A 19,570-nucleotide genomic window follows, 5' to 3' on the forward strand; every position below is an offset into this window, starting at 1 on the left:
CAGCTGCAAAAGGAACACAAGCAAAGTCTGGCTCCCTGTTTGATCAGCACCTCCAGCCACACCACAAAGAGCTCCATCACAGTCTGGAACCAGTGTGACAGGATAATCTGTGTTGTACAAGCTGCTTTTCTCAGGGCTCACCTCTCTGCCCTTCTGCAGCGTGCCTTGCTGCCACAGGGAAGGAGCTGATTCTGAGAGCAGTGCGTGGGACTTGGGGGTCCCTGTGTGCTCCTGTGGTCTAGCTTGTGGAGCTACCCATGGGGAAGGGCCCTCTACTCAGTCTCTTATGACTCCTGACCCTGAGTCTGATCCAGGCCTTTTGCAACCTCCCCCTCACCCACCTACCCCCCTGCCATGGTTGCCCCCAGGCTGCTCTGCCTCTTTCTCAGGACAAGTGCTGTATGGACCAGGGGCTCTTTGCAGAGCAAACAAGCACATGGAGAGTGTTTCCAGGCTGCCTGCTGCCCCTCTCCTGTGCCTAATCTCTGCTGGTGATTGCACCTAGCAGCTGAAAATGAGCTCTTGGAAGAAGGGGAGGTGGTGATGAGGAGCTGCCAAGCCAGGCTATTTATACTGGGTGATTCAGGCCTGTGCCTGAGTCCAGCCAGATGCAGGGGAGCTGGAACCCAGGAACAATCTGCAAAGGACAAACCCTTGAGCAAGAGGCTCTTTGCTGCAGTAGCTTGTTTACTGTGTGGCTGAGACTTCTCAGGTTTGTTACCTGTGATGGACTGCACCTTCCCTCTCCGCTCTGCCACACCACGTTTGCTGCAGCCTGATCAGTGGAAGTATTCTCACAATGTGAGGTCCCAATCCCACCACAATGAGCACAGCCTGAACCCAGATGGCTGGGGATACCAGCACAGCCGCCTGCAGCCACTGGAGTGCCGGGATCTGCTGGTTCAGAATGCACTCTTCACTGGAGACCTGGACATGGTGCAGAAGTTCTTCACCAAGGGTGCAGCCATCAATCTCATCATTGAGACCAGGGGCGACAATCTGCGCTGGACTAGCACAAAGCGTGGTGGGTATGCAGGGATGGGACATGGGGGGGATAGAAAGTGCCCAGGATGGGGGCCAAAGACAGGGCTCAGGCACCTGAGAAAAATGTTGAAATGAATCCCTAGTGATGGAAGAAGGACTTGGGAAGAACAGCTTTTGAGTGAGGAAGGAGGTTTCTAAGAGGGTATAACAAATAGTAGCAGGCTTGTTCAAGATGACTGGGGCAGAGCTACTGGGAATTGGTGAGAATAGGGCCCTTGGAAGAGTTGCTGGAGAAGTACATCGTCAGGACTGTCCTGTTAGAGATTTCTGGGATAGATGTGAAATGCATGTGAGGTGGGGAGAGTGCATGGGTGAAAAGGCAGCAGAAAGCTGTTCTGTCCCATGAGATGGATTTGACAAGGGCAGCAGGAACCTAGTCTACCAGAAAGATGAAGCGAGACTTCCTGAGTGACAGGAGTTAGGAGCTGATCATCCTTGGTGTTTCCTTCCATCTGTACATCTCACTGTACCTTGTCCAAGCACATCTTGTGGCTAGCACACATGCTTCCGCACTCTCTGGTCTCTTTTACTTACCTTCTCATCAATGTCACCTATGAGCTTCTCAGTAAGCACTGCAGCTGGTGTGCTCAAGGGAGAGGTGTGCTGAGCAGCCTGGATGTGCCCTTATCCTTGCTGCTGTCAACTGCTGATATGGTGCAGGCAGACTCCCAGAATTTAAGAGTGTCAAGTGTGGAAGGGCCTTAAGTGTACCACCATCCTCTACAGAAGGCTGGTGGCAAAAGCCACCCATACCAGAATGGAAGAGCTGTTGTTGAAGGACACTTTCCTGGAGGAGCCAAGTGTCCTGGTGCTTAGTCAGATGACAGCATTTTGTGGGGATCTACTCCAGCAAGAGACAAATAGAGTGTATGGGCTTGCAGATGGGCGTGCTGCTTCTTGTGAGTGGTGAAAATTATTTACTGAGTTCTAAGATTTGTACAACCCAGGTTTTAAACTGTTACAGTCTACTTAGGAATGAAATCACTAAAGGTATTACCCTTAGTGTAACTCAGACCATTTGTCAGTAAAATATAAATTGGATGTTGTGACTCCTGTTTTATGCTAGGCTGGCAGACACTGGAACAGCTAGTCTCTCTGCTTGCAAAGGTTTGTGCCCCAGAGAAAATGGAACAGACAATGTAAAACAACATCACACAGAAATTTCTCTTATCACCAAAGTTTCAAGACATGAAAAGAGATCATTCACCAAGCACAGAGCAAAAATGTGCTGCCAAATTTATCAGATAAGGATGCAGAACAAAAACCAAAACAAACCTTCATGCTACCCAAGGCTTGTCTTTGTATCTCACTGACTGTGTAGGGACAGGTTCTTAAAACTGACTCGGTGACTTTAAAAGCAGGTTCTAGTGACCTTGCCTTTCCCAAATCACCCTGGCTGGTATTTTAAGGTGCCCAGAGGAAGTGTAAACTGTTTGGTGTCACTGACATTTACACAGCTTTCTGCCTCTTTGGTGTGTGAGTGGGAACCCATGGGACACCTGCTTATACCCTTTGGCAAATAGAGGGTCCCATCAGGTGAGAACATCTGCCAGGGGCTTCCCTTTCTTTACCCTTTCACAGGCTACATTTTAGTTAAACAAGGTGAAGTCTGCACAGACAGAGCAAACTGGAAAGAACTTTTGCTCATTTCTTTTCATTACTGAGAAGGGTAAATTTCCCTGTCTTACACTCTGCTCTGGTCCCCTGGTAATTGTTGCTTGGTGGTCTGTTGGGGTCACTTGACTTGTTTAGCTGCACGATCTGAGCAGTTCCATGACACAAAATTCAACTGAACCCCACCAGCCTTCCATGCAGTTTGTATTCTCTGGATGGCATGCTGTGAACAATATGCACACAGTGCTAATGCCACGTGAGCAGCGTGTGCTCTTCTGTGACTGAGGCAGGCAGGCTGGCCACACACAGCCAAGTGGGGTCAGAGGAAAACACCATCTCAGGTGGCAGGACTGCAGTGAGCAATTCTGAGTCAGCGGAGTGTCTGAGGACTGAAAGAGAGCACTAGAACTATGCAGGAGCTCTGTGCAAGGCTGGATATCAAGAAAAATGAGGTGGGGGGTGGTGTAAAGAATAATTACCTCAAATTTTCCCCATCTTTATACCTATTTCTACCACTCCTTTGGTTTTAATTAAAAAGAGCTGTCCTGTAGCTTGTTTAAAAACCTCCCTAGTGTTAATGGTTCAGGTGCAGCTGGTGAGTAGATGTGCAGTGCTGGAGACATGCATGGAGCCGAGGGGTGAGCAAAGGCATGGAGATGTGTGTGGAGCTGCTGGGGTCCTGCTGTTGTGGTCTGGGCAGCAATACACTGAGTTGGCAAGAAACCATTTCCCTCTCTGATGTCTTACTGGTGTCCCGTCCACATTTCTACCCTTCAAGCTCTCCTGCCCTGCCTCAGGGTTTCCCCTTCACAGTAGGGCATTGCAGAGGTACTGCTGCCTGAGCACAGAGCCTTTATCTGCCTCTTGGCCCCGGCATTTGATCACGAGGTTTCCTAGAATAGAACAGCTGAGACTTGAGCTGTGCCCAGACTGGGCCAAAGAGAGGGCTGTGACATGTTCCCCCTCCCTGTGGAGCACCCTGGGCTGGCAGGCAGACTCTGGGCTTAAGCACGGGGTGCTGGTGGGGCCGTGTGTCAGTCAGGCTGGGGCACAGCAGCAGGGACTGTCCTGCTCTCTGGCTGTTCGCTATGGGCAGCGCTGCAGGCGGAAGGCATGAGAGCCACGAGCCCATCCGCACACAGCAGGCGGATGGCCCTGCCCAGGTGTTCTGGCAGGCCCTGCTGGTTGGGGATCAGGGAACTGTAGCAGAGATCCTCAGAGATCCTCACAACAACCTGAGCCCCAGTGCTGTGTTTGACACCAGCGACCTGGAAGAGTGGAAGAACTATCGCTTCAACTCCCGCTGGCTGAGTATGTGGGAGCAGTGGGGCTCAGCCTGTGCTGTGTGCTGGGGGGCAGAGCTGCTGCTGGGGTTGTGTGCTTCAGCTTCTGCTTGGGTTACAGAGGAGTGGGAATGGGAATGAGAGTGTGGGGATGTGGTCAGGTTCTCCTGTGCTCCTTGTGGAAGGGGGTTCATATTTCTGAGAATATGGGGTGTGTCCAGGAAACCTGGCTCCCCCCCAGGGGTTGTCTAAGTGCTTGGGAGCTGCTCCATGTGCAGCTTGCGCTGGGCTGCCAGGTCCCACTGCGGGTTGTGGCAGGCAATTGGGAAATTGTCACAACATGCATTAGGTCTTTGAGATGGTTCAGTTTGAACCTGGCCCTGGAAAACACAGATGACCACATACTGCTTCTGCACGAAGGAGCTGAAAGGATGTAGTGTGCAGCATGCCGTGCAGTATGGGATGTCCTCCAGCTCAGTCTGGGTGGGCAGCAAGAAGCACAGTTTAAGGAGATTTTTCCTGTAGTTTCTGCAGGCTGTTAGCCAGCAGACTGCACCGGCTCAGCGATGGTTGGTGCTAGGTCAGCATCTGTGAGAGCTGGCACATTTCAGCCCCTTGATCTCTCCTAGGTCCTGGATGTCCATCTCTGCTGTAGCTTGTTGTCTGCACCCTGCTCAGGGCTTGTCTGAGTCCCCTGTGTGTGTGGCAGCTGGCTCTGACACCTCTCTGTTTTACAGCCCAGTTGCTTGTGTTTGTGGTGCTTCACACGTGGTGTTTTAGCCCAGCCACCTTCTGCCATCAGCCCTGCTGGTGCCCCAGACCCTTTGCTGCACTCTTGACAACAAAAACCCCACATGCCCCCCTGAACCACAGGTGAAGGGCATGCTGCCCAGAACAGCCTCTGCCCAGGGCTTCTGCTCCCTGTAGCTCCCTGTCTGCACAGCTCTGTGGTCTGAGAGCCTTCCACTGATCTCTGCCTTTGGCAGGCCAGTCTAAGGTCCACAGGGACCTTGCAGCAGAAGGACCTGAAGTCCCTTGAGGAGAAACACAAGCCTCTAAGGGGGGATGCACATCGGGTACTTCAAGGAAAAGGGTGGCTCTTTGTGCACTGTGGCTGGATGTGGCTCCCTGACCTCTCCTCCCCTGCAGGACTGTGGTCGCTGAGCTATAAGCAGGAGCTCACCACGCCGCTGCACATCACGGCCAGCCGAGGCTACACGGACTGCCTGCGGTTCCTGCTGCTCCGCGGCGCTGCCGTCGACTTTGCTCCGGGGGGCAAGACAGCCCTGCATGAGGCTTGTGCGGCTGCCAGCGCCGACTGTGTGCGCCTGCTGCTCAGCTCCGGAGCCGATCCCGAGGCTGTCTCTGAGGATGGCTACAGGCCCCTGCACCTCTGCAAGAGCTCAGACTCCATCGAGTGAGTTCTGCTCGGGGGGCACAGCCAGCCTCCCTTCCCTCGAGCCTAATCCCGGGTGGGAGGGATCCCTCCTCACCCCTGACAGTGGGTTGGTGGGTGCAGAACAGGGGTGGCCTTGGTGCCTGCTCCTGGGCCAAGATCACCTCTGAGCTCAAAGAGGTGACTGCAAGCTCGTGTGCTCAGCCGATGCAGCTGAGCCAGGTGCTGCTGTCTGGCCTGCCCACCAGCACCGAGGAGCAAATGGTCACACTGTAATGTTCAGGGTGTTTCTGAGCAGGATCAGGTGTGCCAGCACTTCAAGAGATCTGTGCAGACTCAGCCCAAATTAGGGTGACAGTATCTCTGCTCACCAGTCACCCTAGCTTAAAACCACTGCTCTAGGGCATTGGGAGCAGGGATTTTTGGACTCTTGGGCAAAGTTTGGATTCTGGGGACAAGCTGTGGGATGGTACAGATGGGGCTGGGAGGTAGGACGGTAGGTGGAGATGAGAAATGGTCACCAAGTCACCTCGGCCCACACAGGTGTGTCCGGCAGCTGCTGCAGCATGGTGCCAGTGCGAACAGTCGGACAGAGGAGGAGAATGACACAGCGCTGCATGTGGCATCACGGCACGGCCTGGCAGAACACGTCCAGCTGCTTCTGCAGCACGGGGCTGAGCTGGAGGCAAAGAACAAGGAGGGGCAAACGCCACTGAATGCTGCCTGTGCTCAGCGCCATCAGCCCCAGGACATGGAGCGCTACTACCGGGTCTGCCAGCTGCTGGTGGAGAGTGGTGCCAGTGTCAACGCCGCGGATCGGGACCGGCAGCACCCGCTGCACCTGGCCTGCAAGAATGCCAACGCTCAAATCACAGAGTTACTGCTGGCCCGGGGGGCCAATGTCAATGTCATGAACTATGGCGGCAACACGGCCCTGCACAACATCCTGCAAGTAGCTGCCTACAAGCTAGAGCATCGCCCCGAGCTGGTGGTGCGAGCCCTGCTCAACCACGGAGCCGTCCGCATCTGGCCAGGCTCCCTCCTCAAGGTGAGGGGCTCCGGGGGTGCCGGGAGCCTGCTGGGAGGGGAAGGCTGTGGACAGCATCAGGGTCCCGTTGTAAGTGAGGGCCCTCCTGTCACAGCAGGGCTCGTTCCATGGCAGCCTGCTTGCTGTCCTGCCCTGCTCTGCCCAGGGCCTGGGAAGGGAGAACTGGTATTATTGGTATGGGAATCGCCAGTGTTTTCTCCTGGGGTGGGTTTTCCTGTAGAATTCTCCTTCTTCTGTCTGCTAAGCTGCATGGACAGTACTCACCCAGTTTCCATAATCACTTGCTCTGGAAATGTTGGCCCTTTTCCTCTGGAGGTGTTTCTTCTCAGGGGCACACCCTCCAGCTCCTGCTGTCTCTCCAAGACACCAGCAGACAAAGGGTTAATTTCGTGTCTTAATTCCTGAGCAGTGCAATAATTACCCAGCCCGGAGATCAGCAGATTGCTCTCCCCTTTGGGAAAATACAGGAAAATCAACAATTAACACTAATTAATCTCCTATTAACGCCAGATAATGAGGATCACTGGTACAGCCAGAATAGACTCTGACAGCTACTGCTGGCCTGGGCCATGGGGAGTGGCAGCCCGGAGCCAGGGAAATCTGCCTCTGTGTGGCTTTGCCCGGGTGGGGCGTGCTCCAAAGGCTGCACTGTTGCTAGGTGCACGGTTGGTGTTTCACCTGCACCTAGGTGAATGTGGAGCACACCAGAGATGTGTTGTACAAATAGATGTGAAGACTTCTGGGGCTCTGTGCAGCCCCTGACATGGGCACAGCACTGCTTGAGATGTGGGTACAGATGTCTCTGCAGCCCTGCACCAAACAGGCACAATCCTGCATCCCTGAGACCCTGGTGCAGCCCTCAGAGGAGGCACAGTGAGCCATGCTCTGGCTGATCACAAAATGGGTACCAGTCTCTGGCCCAGAATGGTTCATGCTCTAACAACCAAAATGTGAGGAAAGGAGCCTGGTATAAAGCACAGTGTTGGTGTTTATAAGCTACTTGCAGCAATGAAGCTGATGGAGATCATAATCCCAGCTGTGTACGATGGTCCCTGTGTCTGAGGAGAAGCTGTGGGGACCTGGTTGTGCTGAAAACAGCCATGCTATGCATGTTGGGTGATGGCTCCTCTTTGCAAGGAGGGAGGCTCTGGTGCTTCATGCCTGCAGTGGTTTTTCTCTTCTGGGTCAGCATGAGGGAAGGACAGGAGTTCACCAGATTTACCACATCTGGGTTTGATCAGTATTTTAGGAGGTGACAGTGGGGCTTGCAGGACCTTGTCCAATGACAGTGATCACCTGCTCTCTTCCTGGCCAGGTGCTGCGGCACTGCCACACCTGCCCACGTGTCATCGAGGCCCTGGTGAACAGCTACACCCGTGTGTGTGTCTCTGAGGACTGGGTGGAAGCAGTTCCAGTAGAGGTTGTACAGGTGAGGGAACAAATGCCTACTGCTGGCTGAAGAACACATGTCCAGGTTCTGATGGGTTGCTGGAGCAGCTGGGCCTGGAGGGGGTTGGGCAGAGCTGGGGCTGGAGGTGTGGGGCTGCAGGACACAGGGATAGTGCTGTTGGGGACAGGGAGGATGCTCCATAGTGGGGCAAATGGATGTCTGGTTCTACCTCTGGTCCCAGGGTGATACCTTCAGCTTTGTCTGCCTCTGGTCCTTTCTTCTCTCTGTAGAAATACCCATGTTTCTACCAGTCACTTTTCTCCCTGGAGCACGGACCTCGCTCCTTGCAGCACCTGGCTCGCTGCACCCTCAGGACCCTCCTGGAGGGCAGGCTGCTTCTGGTCCTGTCCCAGCTACAGCTGCCAAGTGCCCTGCACCAGTACGTGCTGCTCGGCTTCGAGGATGTTCTCTACTAGGGGTTGTGGTTCCAGTCCTGCTGTGCCTTTCTGTGTGTATGTTCCATCCTGCCAATGCAGGCTGTGCCTTCCCAGCTACCCTCTTCCCCTCACCCTGCTCCTGTTGCTGTGTCTGAGTCCCAGCCAGCCTTGTGCTCTGCGTCATGCACCTGCTCTGGAGCATTCTGTTTGTCCATACAAATCAGGACAGATTCCAGACTAAAAAATGGGTATGGTGATTGGGGTATTTTGTGGTACAAGGAGCAAAGACACTGCATGGATCACAGGCTTAGTAGTAGGATATCAGTTTTGCTATCCCAAATCCAAATACTCCAGCCTGTAAATAGGCAACTCTGGAGCCCTGGATGTTTGCTGTGATCCTGTCTTTAGTCAAGTTGTTTACAGTCTGTACCTAAAGATGTTTGGAATAAATCCTGGTCTTTATACCTACCCAAGCATGACATTTCCTTGAAGACTGTCCTGACAGAGCTCACCTGTCTGACATGCCGTGGGTGGTGGCAGATGCACTCAGACCTGTGCACCCACCTGCTTCTCAGAGGGAAATGTGGTGGGTGTTCCAATCAAACACCTTCCATGAAGGTACAATGCCTGGGTTTCCTGGCTCAGGAGCTTGGGGCAGGATGGCAGTGCTTGTGTAGCACTGAGGACCTCACTGCTGGGTGAGGAGGAATGTGCCCTGAGAGTACTGGTCCCCTGGGCAGAGAGCAGCCAGTCCCAGCCAGCACCCATGGAGCACTGTGTGGGTTCACACACTGCACCTGGGCTGCACCACACTCTTGGCAAGGTAAAGGGAAATGCTTGATCCTGCAACTTTAAGACACAGGTGTAAAGAAAGGGAATCATTATCCATCCTTTAAAGATCTGATGTAAGCAAAGCCCATTACTGCTTCTGGCTCAAGAAAGAAGGTTGAATTTAATGCTTTGCTTTATTTTGTCACTGTTACTTGCAACTGCTAGTCCTATAGCTGTTTCCTGGGTCTTGCTGGTTGCTTTTGTCAGTTCTGGGCTCAGTGATGAGGGCAGCTCCAGCTCTTCCAGTGGGAAGAGTTGAACCCACAGGGTCTGGTTTCTGCAAATGCAGGACCACATACAGGTTTTGCCTGGGCCTTTACTGGTTGCAGTGCATCCCTTGGAGATGGAGGGAAGACAGCTGTGCACAGCACTCAAAAAAATGGGGTAGTGCTGTGAGTGTGTAAGGGTTGTTCTGTTGTGCATTTGAGATCCACACAAATGCTCAGGAACCTTGGATTCATGGAGTTCTGGCACACCCTAGTCCTGCCTGAATGAAGGTGCTGTGGCCCAGACAGCACCTGCTGCAGCAAAGGACCCATGGTGGGGCTGCAGGTACATTTCCAGGGCTCCTCTCAGAGCCAGCAGATTTGTAAACAGAGCATCCTAGTGTGCATGGGAGCACTGAGGTCAGGTGGGTGGCTGAGAGGGGCAGGCCATCCCTGGGCTCATCCCCTGGGCCATCCCTTCAGAGACTGAATTTTGGCTGTGCTCCCACCAAAACTGAAAGGGCACAAACTCATTATGCATAAGGATACCGCTGAGTAAGAGTCCTCAAGGAATGTGAGGCTGGGAGGAAAAGGGGACAACCTTTTACAGAGTGACCAAAGCAAAGTGGGGAAAAAAGTAAACCAAATCAAACCAACCCACCAGAAAAGCTTCTGGGAATTCCAACTCTTTTACAAACGGAAACAATCAGAAAGGTTCAAGTTAAGATGCAGGCTGAATGCAAATGCCCTGAGTTCAACTCAGTTAAGCTAATTGATTAGCGATTGATTTTCAAAAACATTTACAAGAACAGATTTCAAAAGGTTTAATGTTCAGAGCACATTCTGGCAATTTAACGAGCTCTGCTATTTTCTCAGGTTTCTGAAGGGGAAATTCCTAATGCAGCATTGGTTATACTTGCTGGGACAATTTTGCCAGGGAAGTTTACCCACCCTGAGCAGGAGGGTTGTGGTATCCACTGAGAACAGCAAGCACTGGGTGTTGTTGCACAGGGGTATGTGGTTCTGTGTTTTTACCAGGTGCTGCAGGCACAGGCAGCTGCTGGTCACTTCTGTGTCCTGGTTTTGCTGGGAATGTCTTTGGGGCACAGGCTGCCTCTTCTGCTTCAGCATCTACCTGGCTTGTCAGCAGAGCAGTCACGGCAAGATGCACCCTTAGGAGTGGCTGGAGAGGTGTGAGTCCATCACTGCATTCTCAGTGCAGCTATTTGAGTGACATGCTCTGAGAAAATGTCATCCCAGCTCTAGACAGAAGTTTCCATCCCAGCTGCAGCCACTGGATCCTGCTTTGACCCTCCCTGTGCAGGCAAAGCCCTGCCCATCCCTGGTATCCTCTTCTGACAGACAACCAGCACTCTCTGCAGGCTTCCCAGCCTCAAGCACCTGCTTGACTCTCACTCGATATTTCCTGTTCCTCAGTTAAGAGCATGAGAGGCCATAATGGGAGTTAACAGTAATGTTAACAGTAATGCCAGTTTTACAGGCAAAGCAAGTACAGAAAAACTCTTCCCCAGCATGTCTGTCCCCACCCTGAGTTGTAACCTGCTTCTTAGGTAGTTTTGAGTCAAAAAGGCATCCTTGTATTTTTTGGTTGTGGAGAGATGTGGGTTTTTTTTCTGCTATAAATTTGACCAGCACTTTTGGACCTGTTTATTTTTGAGCATTCTGATGCCCTTGTGGCAAGGAGAGAAGAATTGCACAGTGTGTTTATCACCTCCCTCTATTTATCTTTCTGCTGTCACTGTCATGTTTCATTTGATGCCATGTAAGAATATATGGGCAACAATTTTCTCTTTTTCTTCATCATATTATTTAAAACTATACAGACCTCTGCTGTTTCTCTCCTTATTTGGGCTGGAATTCTATTCAGCCATGACATTCCTGTGTGGAAGCTGTCACCCAGCCCTTACTCCACATACAGGTTTTCCCTGGGCCATTACTGGTTGTAGTGCATCCCTTGGAGATGGAGGGAGGACAGCTGTGCACAGCTCAAAATGGGATTGTGTAAGGGTTGTTCTGTTGTGCATTTAAGATCCACACAAATGCTCAGGAACCTTGGATTCATATTTGACATGATTTGACCATTTGTCCAGCCCAGGAGGAGGCCTGAGCAGTGATGTCCTCCAGTCAGTGTGGTCTGTGCTCAGATGGCAGATGTTGCAACCTCTAATGTTTTTCAGACTTGTTAGTATCTGTGATGCCATCCCTGATTTAAAGTGAAGCCCCATTCTTCTTTCCTATATGTTGGACCTTACACTTCAATGTAACAAACCATGTTTGTTCATGAACCTGATGTTTCCAGCAACGCAGATCAGGTTGTCTTGAGCAAGTGCCACCTGTTACTTTTACCATCCCAACAATTCATTTTTATCCATTCCAATAATTTTATCAGCAGTTGTTTTTTTATTTCTCCCTGATTTCAAATAGCATATAGCATTGATATGTGAAGAGAACAGAGCTAGAAATTCACCTGTCAAATGTCTGTGTAAGATGTCTTCTCAGTCATCAAGTTCTTTTGGCTCTCTTAATACTGAGCACACTAACTTCAGCATGCAGCTATTTTTTCTTATTAGAATGCCATGCAGAATTAAGTCAAATGACTTACAGGACTCTAAGCATGTCCCATCTCTCTCATTAGCTCTATCAAACTTGTAGGCTTATGGAAAAGCTACATAAAATAATTTGAAAGTACCTTTTTCAAATTACATTAAGTTTGGTTCTAGTTTTTACTAACTTACCCAAGACATTCTTTGAATATTTGTCTGTGATTACTTGGGAGGTATGTTGAACTAACTGCTCTGTAGTTTCTTGGATATCCATGTGAACACGTTTAAATACTGACAAGACATTGGTATTTTTCCCCCTAGTAATCTTAAGTTCCCCAGTGTGCCATGATTTGTTGTAAAGAAAAAAATAAATGGTTCAGTGAACTCATTAGCCAATTAAATACTCTTGGATGTAAGCTCTTCTCCTGCACATTATAAAAATTGTTACTTACACAGTTTAGCATCTTCCTTAATTACTGATGGAATAGAAAGTATTTCATTACCACTGTAAAATATGAATATTGCACATAGTTGTTTCAAAGGACAAGCAGAAATATTTACCAAGTTATTGGTTTCCAGTATGCAGAATGTGTGTTGCACAGACACCTGGGGCAGGCGCCGAGTGCCTGCAGGTCTCTGGGTTCTTTGCTGCTCTAGGATTGATGTTTCAGAAAGTTTGAGAAATTGAAGGGGTTTAGAGGAGCACCACGAGTGGGTGATGCTGCAGTGGCTCGTGGCAGTGGGAGCTGCAGAGGGCTGGAGGTTGGACACACCTGAGGGGGTGTGGGTGCCCATCCTCCCTCCTGCAGAGTGCCCAGGGCCCCTTCCCTGGCTGCTGACACACTGCTGACACTGCTCTGCTCCTTGTTCAATTCCTGCAGGGCTCATTCAGCACTGCCAGGTCTTCTGAGTGGCACTTGGAGGTAACACCACATCCAGTGGCTGGAAATTGAAGCTGGGCAAACACATATTAGAAGTGAGACATTTTTAATAGCAAGGACAATTAATCTTCTAGTTAATTGCATCTTACAGCAGTTTATCATGGTGGATCTAGATTTCTTATCTCAGGGGTTTTTTAAATCACATGGGGATCTGCCCTAGCCCAGACCAGGGTTCCTCTGCATGGTGCTCAGCCCAGCCCCAAAGAGCTCAGGCTGATTAATTACAGATCCATGAACCACTCCCCTGCACTGGGCTGCCACAAGCTGCTGTCATCACTGTGTTTGGTCCTAGGATAATGAGTTCCAGTTTCTCTTCCCAGCACTGCTAACTCCATTGACACCTCATTGACAGCTCTGACTTCCCCTGAGTTTCCTTCATTTTGACCCTACTGGTTTGTACTGGTTCTATCAGCTTCTTTGCTCTGAATGTGCTGCTTGCAGTGGTTTCTGAGAAAAACATGCTGAAATAAATGGTGATACTGCTTTTATTATGATATTTAAATATTTTCTCTTATACCATTTCTCTCACAAGCTTTAGCTTTGACATCTCAGCTCTTTAGCAGCACCAAGCATGTTTCACTGATAGGGATGGACAGTGGTCAGGAGTTCCAAAGGATGCCAGGGCTAGATGTGACCCACAAAGGCAAACCCCATCCTCTCCCCAGCACACAAGCACAGCAGGGGCTGGCTGACAAAGCTGGTTGTGATTCCCCTCTGAGGAGGCACAAGGTGCCCTGACTCAGGGCAGTAGGAACCCCAGTGTCCACCCCAAGCTGTGACCCCCACAGCAACATATCCCCCTGAGCAGAGCTCTTCTGGGCTTGCTTGGCCTGTCAGCAACTCTCCCAGTGCTGAGGGCTTCTGGTCTTTCTTTGTGAGGAGCACGACTCCAAATACTTCCTGCACTTCTGTTTCCATCCAGAGGTGCTGCAGCAGATGCCAATGCTCCTGCAGTGCCATGCCTGGGGTGGCAGACCTCTTTTGCTCACTGGTGCTTTTTGGGCTCTCAGCCCCACTCCATTCCCTGGCTCAGTGCCATATGTCACCTGTGTCACCAGCAGCTGCTTGCAATGGGTGGGTGGCTCATGTCGCTGAAAGAATCACCAACAAAGTTATCAACAAAAGCAGGCTTGATATAACTTTATAGTGGTAGCAGAAGATATCAAGAATGGTCAGAAGACAATAAAAGCTGCCTCAAGGACCTGGAGCTGGAGAAACCTGAGCAGTGACAAAATAACAATACCTTAACATGGAAAAATTACTTGAGCACCTCTCCTACAAGGAAAGGCTAAGGGAGCTGCAACTGCTCGGCCTGGAGAAGAGAAGGCTCCAGGGGATCTCATCAGTGTTGATAAAGATCTGAAGGGAGGGCACAAAGACTATGGAGTCAGGGAGTTTTCAGTGGTGCCTTTGACTGGACTGTGCTCCCAGCTACAGAAATGATGCTCGTGTGCCAGCCTGTATTGTGGATCGAGGTGCATAACCCATTCTGCTCTGAATCCTGCGTCCTGCACTCTGAGAAACACCAGCTTTGCTTATGGGCTCTTGGGTTCTCTCACAGAGCCATGAAATATATGCCTATATAGTGACCTGCAGGTGATGGATGTCTTCTGAATGACAGGGTCTAGAGTGCCATGCTCATGTAACTTCTGGGGCAGAGCAGTGCACTTGGAGAGAGCTGCTTCCAAGCTAAACATACAAGAGGTACCAGCCCTGTGCCTTAGAAACCCTGTAAATTATCTTAAGAATTTGGCTAACCTTGCTCTCCCTGAGTAGGATCCAAACACAGGAGTGAGGGAGGGCTTGGCTCTCCAAAGCAGAAAAATCCTCAAAGAAATACGTGAAAGGAATATGTAAACCTTGTCCAGGACTACAGAAACAAAAATGTCTGGTCTGAGATCTTGTCAACAGCAAACCCATGCACCTGGGAATGCTCTTGCTACTGTTAACGAGGCTACTGGATTCTTATTGCTCTAGCTATGGCTCTGCCATGTCTAGATGTGAAATACATTCCCCAGGCATGAATGGGCATTTCTTCAGTTTCTGCAGATGGGTTTTGCTGTCAGAAGCTGAAGACAGAAGTACATGGGGCAGCTCTGCAGTCGGGGAAAGCCTGTGGGACCATGTTGGCAGAGGCCAGCTGGGACCTCCTGGGTGTCCCTTGCACATGAGCTCTTGCCCACCCCAGGCAGTGTGTAGCTGCAGAGCCTGATGGACAATGCCATGGGCACATCCAGTGGCAGAATCTGTGCCTGGCAGGAGCCCAGCTTTGGTCAAACATCATCACAGCCACAGCCAGCCTGTTCTCTAGGCTTCCCAAACTTTGAGCAAATAATTTTACAGTGTTACTCTTGCTTTTAATATGTTTAGCAGCTATATTGCAGGAATGCCTAGAGGCTGTGACTAGATTTAGTCCTGTTGTGCTAGATTCCGTGCAGAGATAGTAAGTGGAGCAGGTAGAGGCATAAAGTTAAGACTGCATAGCAGTTTCCATTAGGAAGACCTGCTTTTATTTCCCAGTCAGTCATTACACTTTAACTGTTGCAGTTGTGGTTGTTGTGCTGTGTGGCTGTCTCAGAACTTTACCCGTTACAGATACAGCAAAAATTAATTGGCCTGTACTTGGCTGACAGCTGGTGCATCAGGAATACACTCCAGACTCTCCACCTCAGAGAGGAGAACTGGCCTGGAAGGCTCTTTTTCTGCCCAGTAGCATGGGATCAAATTTTCCTTAATGAACAGCCTCTGAGGATCCCACTTTGCGTGTTCCAAACAAGGACATTTTTAGAGGCTGATGGTTTTCTCCCAGGATCCTCTGTGCTGACCAGAGAGGTCATGTACCATCTTCAGCACAGACACTTCGTCCCAAGTGTCAAGTGTTGAGCAGGACACTTTCCAGTCTTTCCTCCAGAAAAGCAGGACTCCAGAAAAGCAGGCAAACGGACTTGTCCACGATCACATGTCTGCAGCAAGGACTAGAGAAGAGGAGGAGGAGGAGGAGGAGGAAGAAGCTTGAGCAATTCTAATGCAAAAAACATAGAAGAGAGGTGGAGAGCAAAGGCAGACTGAGGATGGAGGGCCAGCTCAGGCAGTGGCAAGGTGGAGGAGATGGGCCAGGCTGGTCTGTGATTGCTGAAGGTGTTGCTTGCAGAGACTGGACCTGAATTCAGCACTTGGGTGAGACTCAGGACCACGTGCTGGGACTGAAAAACATGAGCCGTGACCCCGTGACCCCCAAACAGGAGAGAGCAGGTCTCCTCCTGAGACTCTTTTTTAACTCAGTGTCTGGTAATGTACCTAGCAAGGTCCTGAGAGGTCTCTGTCAATAGCTGAGGGTGCAATGAGACCAGGGGCATTACAAATCGCACACACAATTAATATTTCTGCTGTACCTGGCAGGCTGGACAGTCTTATCTTCAAGCACGTTAAGGGAACATACTGGCTCCTCGAGCAGGAAGGATGAAGCTCTTTACACTGGATTGCAGGGGCTTCCTGCAGAGAAGGTATGTGGAGAGGGAAAGATGCCCAGGGAGCATCTGAGCAGCAGAGGTCTGAGCCTCAAGTGGAAGCCATGGAAACTGCATTTCACTAGGCAGCAAGAAGCTGTGGAAGGGTTACACAGCTGAAATTGGGAAAGCCCGTGGAAGTCCAGTGGGTGGTCGTGCAGCCTGGATCCTCATTCTAAGTTGTCCTACACTGTGAGGATGGTGAATGTGGGAGCTCTGTCCAATTTTATGTACACACTAGAGTATAGCAGCACAATCTTTGCTTTATTTTTTGACAACCTTTTCTTTTTTCTGCAGTCCTTCAACCTACCCTTCTCCAAATCTTTGCTTTTCTATTTGGCACATGAGTTTCTACCTTTACTACAAAGTCTCATGAGACAAAGTAAACCAGAGTGGAGTAATTTGTTGGGGCCCTGAGTACATTCCCCCCACCAGGACTTTTGGCCCTCCAGGGCCAAGGCCAACTCAGGTGATGCTGCCATCCATCATCAGATCTGCTCTGCTCACCTTCCTCAAGTCCTGTGGGAATGCACCCTGGCCAGTGAAGCCCCTGCCTCGCTGTAACCCTTCCTGCCTGGCTTCCCACCCCTCTGGAAGCAGCCTTTCCTTGCTGCTCCCAGCATGGAACAGAGACTCAAGGTTTGAAGGGAGATGGGGGCTGCAGGCAATGCAAGTGTATGATCAGGTAAGCAGAACCTTAATCTTGGAGATATTAGTACGGACTTGCAGGGTGCAAGCTGTTGATGTGCAGAGGTCACTATTGAGCTTGTGCTATTGTCTTCAGGCAGGATCTGTTGCTGTGGGCACAGACCTCCATCATCCCTCTGGAAGCCACAGCTCACCCCAGCTGACTCAGTTACCTAGAAAGGTCTCTAAAGAGAGCAGTTTCCTGTTGCTCTCAAATATCTTGCTAACCTATCTGTGGGTGTGAGGTGTGGGTTGAAGGTTACATAGATGAAGATAGATCGAACATACATAGAAAAGATTAATCAAACAAGTGATCCAATTGCATTTGCTCAGGAGTCAGAAAGCTGCTTGCACAGCCTGGATCTGGGCCCTTTTGAGTGCAGTCTTGAGATCCAGTAACACATGGCTATGCTTTCCCTTTCTCCATGGTCTAAGGTGCTTTCACAGCAGGGAACGGACCCAAACTATGCACATAAAGATGACTCCACCTGAAGGTTCCTTTATGACAGACATCTGGTGGATGAGACAGGAGAGCTGGGGCAAGGACAGACAGAACATGGTTGCTGACCAGCACATCTGGAGCCATGTCCCTTACTGTGTCAAAACTGGTCTCTGTGGTGGGATTCATCCACATGCTTGTCACTGCCATTTTCTTTCCCAGCACAGAATCTGGGCCTTTGTTCTGGACTAGGAGCCACGACTGGCCAATGACCTGCAAAGATGGGCATCTCTCACTCTCTCAGTGATCCAAGGGTGGGAGGTGTCTGCATCACAGTGGTGACAGGGATCCCCTATGCCAAGCCTCAATTTTATGATTCAGTATTTGAGCCTGGATGATTATTTTGCCACACCCATTTCCCTGCCTGGGGTAGGGCAGTTCTTGCTGAGGAAGGATATTTCCTTGGGACCCCAAGGATGTGCCACAGAGAAAGGCACAAAAGACAGGAAAGAAAGACAGGCTCTGTAATGTCATATTTGGGCCCCAGGGATTCTGATTGTGCCTGTTTAGTGGAGGAAGGCAGAGTATCCCACTTTCAGCCCAGTGGGCTCACTTTGCCTCACTTACATACTCCACACGGGATCCAAGTGTCCAGCTCCATTGCTGGGCTGTTATATACCACAGAAAACACACACTTCAAAGTGGTGTTCCAGACCTCCTCGGGGACAGAGCAGAAGGTGATGGTGGAGAAATCCATGTGTTTACACAAATATCGATGCCACCAGGGAGCCTGGGTAGCTAAGCAGCCAGAGGTACTGCATCCCTGGTCAAAGGAAGGATGCAGGCAGGAGCACACAGGGGACTTGAGAGGAGGAATACCCCTAGGTGACAGCTAGAGGTCTGGTGTGTCACCGTGCCACTGAAAATACAGTCGGAGTGAGCAGAGACGACTTCAGCTCTAGCATTTCTTGGCTTCCAAGCACTTCACACAGAAATTCCGATACTCTTCTGTAGCAGGGCTTCAGCTCACCTATTGCAGGTCTGGTGAGCAGCTCCCTATGGACAGAGAACAACCCAGATGCCGAGCTGGGGGGAGAAAGTAAGCTCTCTGTTTTAGCCTGGGGACTCCCCACAAGGGGCAGGCGATGTTCCCCCGGACACAGAGAGCATAGCGGAGCCGCGCAGTTCCCACGGCAGCTCCGGAGCTTTCGACTCACACGGGTCTCGCTCTCTCTGCAGATGGAGCTATGCGCACCAGGGCCATCGGCCGTCACCCGGGGGACGCGAGTGACACGCGGAGCGCGGGGGGCTGAGCGGTGTCGGGGCCGCGCGGGAGCAGCAAGAAGGGGCGTTTCAGGCCCCCCACCCCTTCCCCCGCTCCCATCTGACCCGAGTGCGGCTGCGGGCGGCCCGGCGCTCTTCCCGGCCCCGCGGCGCCCAAGCCCGCCGGTCTCACGGAGACCTCGGTCCGAGCCCACCGGCTCCAGGGCCGGGAAACGGGCAGTCCCGACCTTGTCCGGCTGTCGCCCACCCCTCGCCCTGTTGGGCGGCGGGCGCTTTGCGGGCATGGCACGGCACGGCCCCGGAGAGAGGCGGCCGGCGCCTGGCCAGGGCCGGTCCGTCGGGAGGCCGGAGCCCGCCCTTCGCCGCCGTCCCCGGGCCACTCCCCGCGGGCTCGGCCGTCAGGAGCCGCCGAGAGGGCTGACTCGGGTCCCGTGGCGGGAGCCGGCGGTGCCGGGGCGGAGTGGAGCCGGCTCGCCCCGTCCGTGGGCCCGGAGAGGGCTGTGCCGAGCGGCGCGGCCCCGTCCCGTCCCCACAAAAGCACCCTTGTGCTGCCCCCGTAATTGCTAATCATCAATCACCATTAATAACAGCTGATGAGGCGGGAGGGGGAGGTGCCTTCCCAGGGGCCGGCCGCGCCGGGGGAGCGGGACGCCTTGCCCCGCCGGAGCGGGCGCTGAAGGAGGAACTCGACCGTGATGTGCGGAAGATGGATGAGAGCAGAGGGCGACACCCCCGCCCGCCTCCCCTTCCCTCCTTCCCCCTCCCCTCGGCGGCCCGGCCCGGCCCCCCCGCGGCGGGGCGGGCGGGCGGCTCCGAGCGCGTCTCCACTCCGCCGCGCCGAGCCAGCGAGCGGGCGGGCGGGCGGCAGCTCTCGCCGGGCGCCGGAGCCCACGGGAGGCG

General features: G+C 51.9%; 1 protein-coding gene across 3 annotated transcripts; it reads left to right on the plus strand.

Moving 5' to 3' along the window:
* The first annotated feature begins 468 nt into the window (after window positions 1-468).
* On the plus strand, window positions 469-13,242 carry ASB10 (ankyrin repeat and SOCS box containing 10). Of its 3 annotated transcripts, none has more exons than XM_085049956.1 (5): window positions 469-1,028; window positions 5,091-5,358; window positions 5,881-6,385; window positions 7,701-7,814; window positions 8,066-13,242. In XM_085049956.1, exons 1-5 carry the CDS (start codon window positions 845-847, stop codon window positions 8,249-8,251), a joined length of 1,257 nt encoding a protein of 418 aa, XP_084906082.1. In that variant the 5' UTR covers window positions 469-844; the 3' UTR covers window positions 8,252-13,242. The 3 variants fall into 3 exon arrangements, with proteins under 3 accessions (XP_084906082.1, XP_084906079.1, XP_084906080.1); XM_085049953.1 differs by having other exon boundaries at window positions 473-1,024; XM_085049954.1 differs by lacking the exon at window positions 469-1,028 and adding an exon at window positions 3,598-3,969.
* Window positions 13,243-19,570: the final 6,328 nt, after the last annotated feature.

The sequence above is a fragment of the Lichenostomus cassidix genome, chromosome 2 (genome assembly GCF_008360975.1).
Source record: "Lichenostomus cassidix isolate B80296 chromosome 2, HeHo_3.0, whole genome shotgun sequence".
Lineage (NCBI taxonomy): Eukaryota > Metazoa > Chordata > Aves > Passeriformes > Meliphagidae > Lichenostomus > Lichenostomus cassidix.

Bases quoted from the DNA above. Each gene is read 5' to 3' on its own strand.
- ASB10 (XM_085049953.1), top strand. From the start codon at position 727: ATGGACTGCACCTTCCCTCTCCGCTCTGCCACACCACGTTTGCTGCAG. The intron at 6,386-7,700 runs GTGAGGGGCTCC...CTTCCTGGCCAG, and splicing joins GGCCAGGCTCCCTCCTCAAG to GTGCTGCGGCACTGCCACAC. The intron at 7,815-8,065 runs GTGAGGGAACAA...TTCTCTCTGTAG, and splicing joins TTCCAGTAGAGGTTGTACAG to AAATACCCATGTTTCTACCA.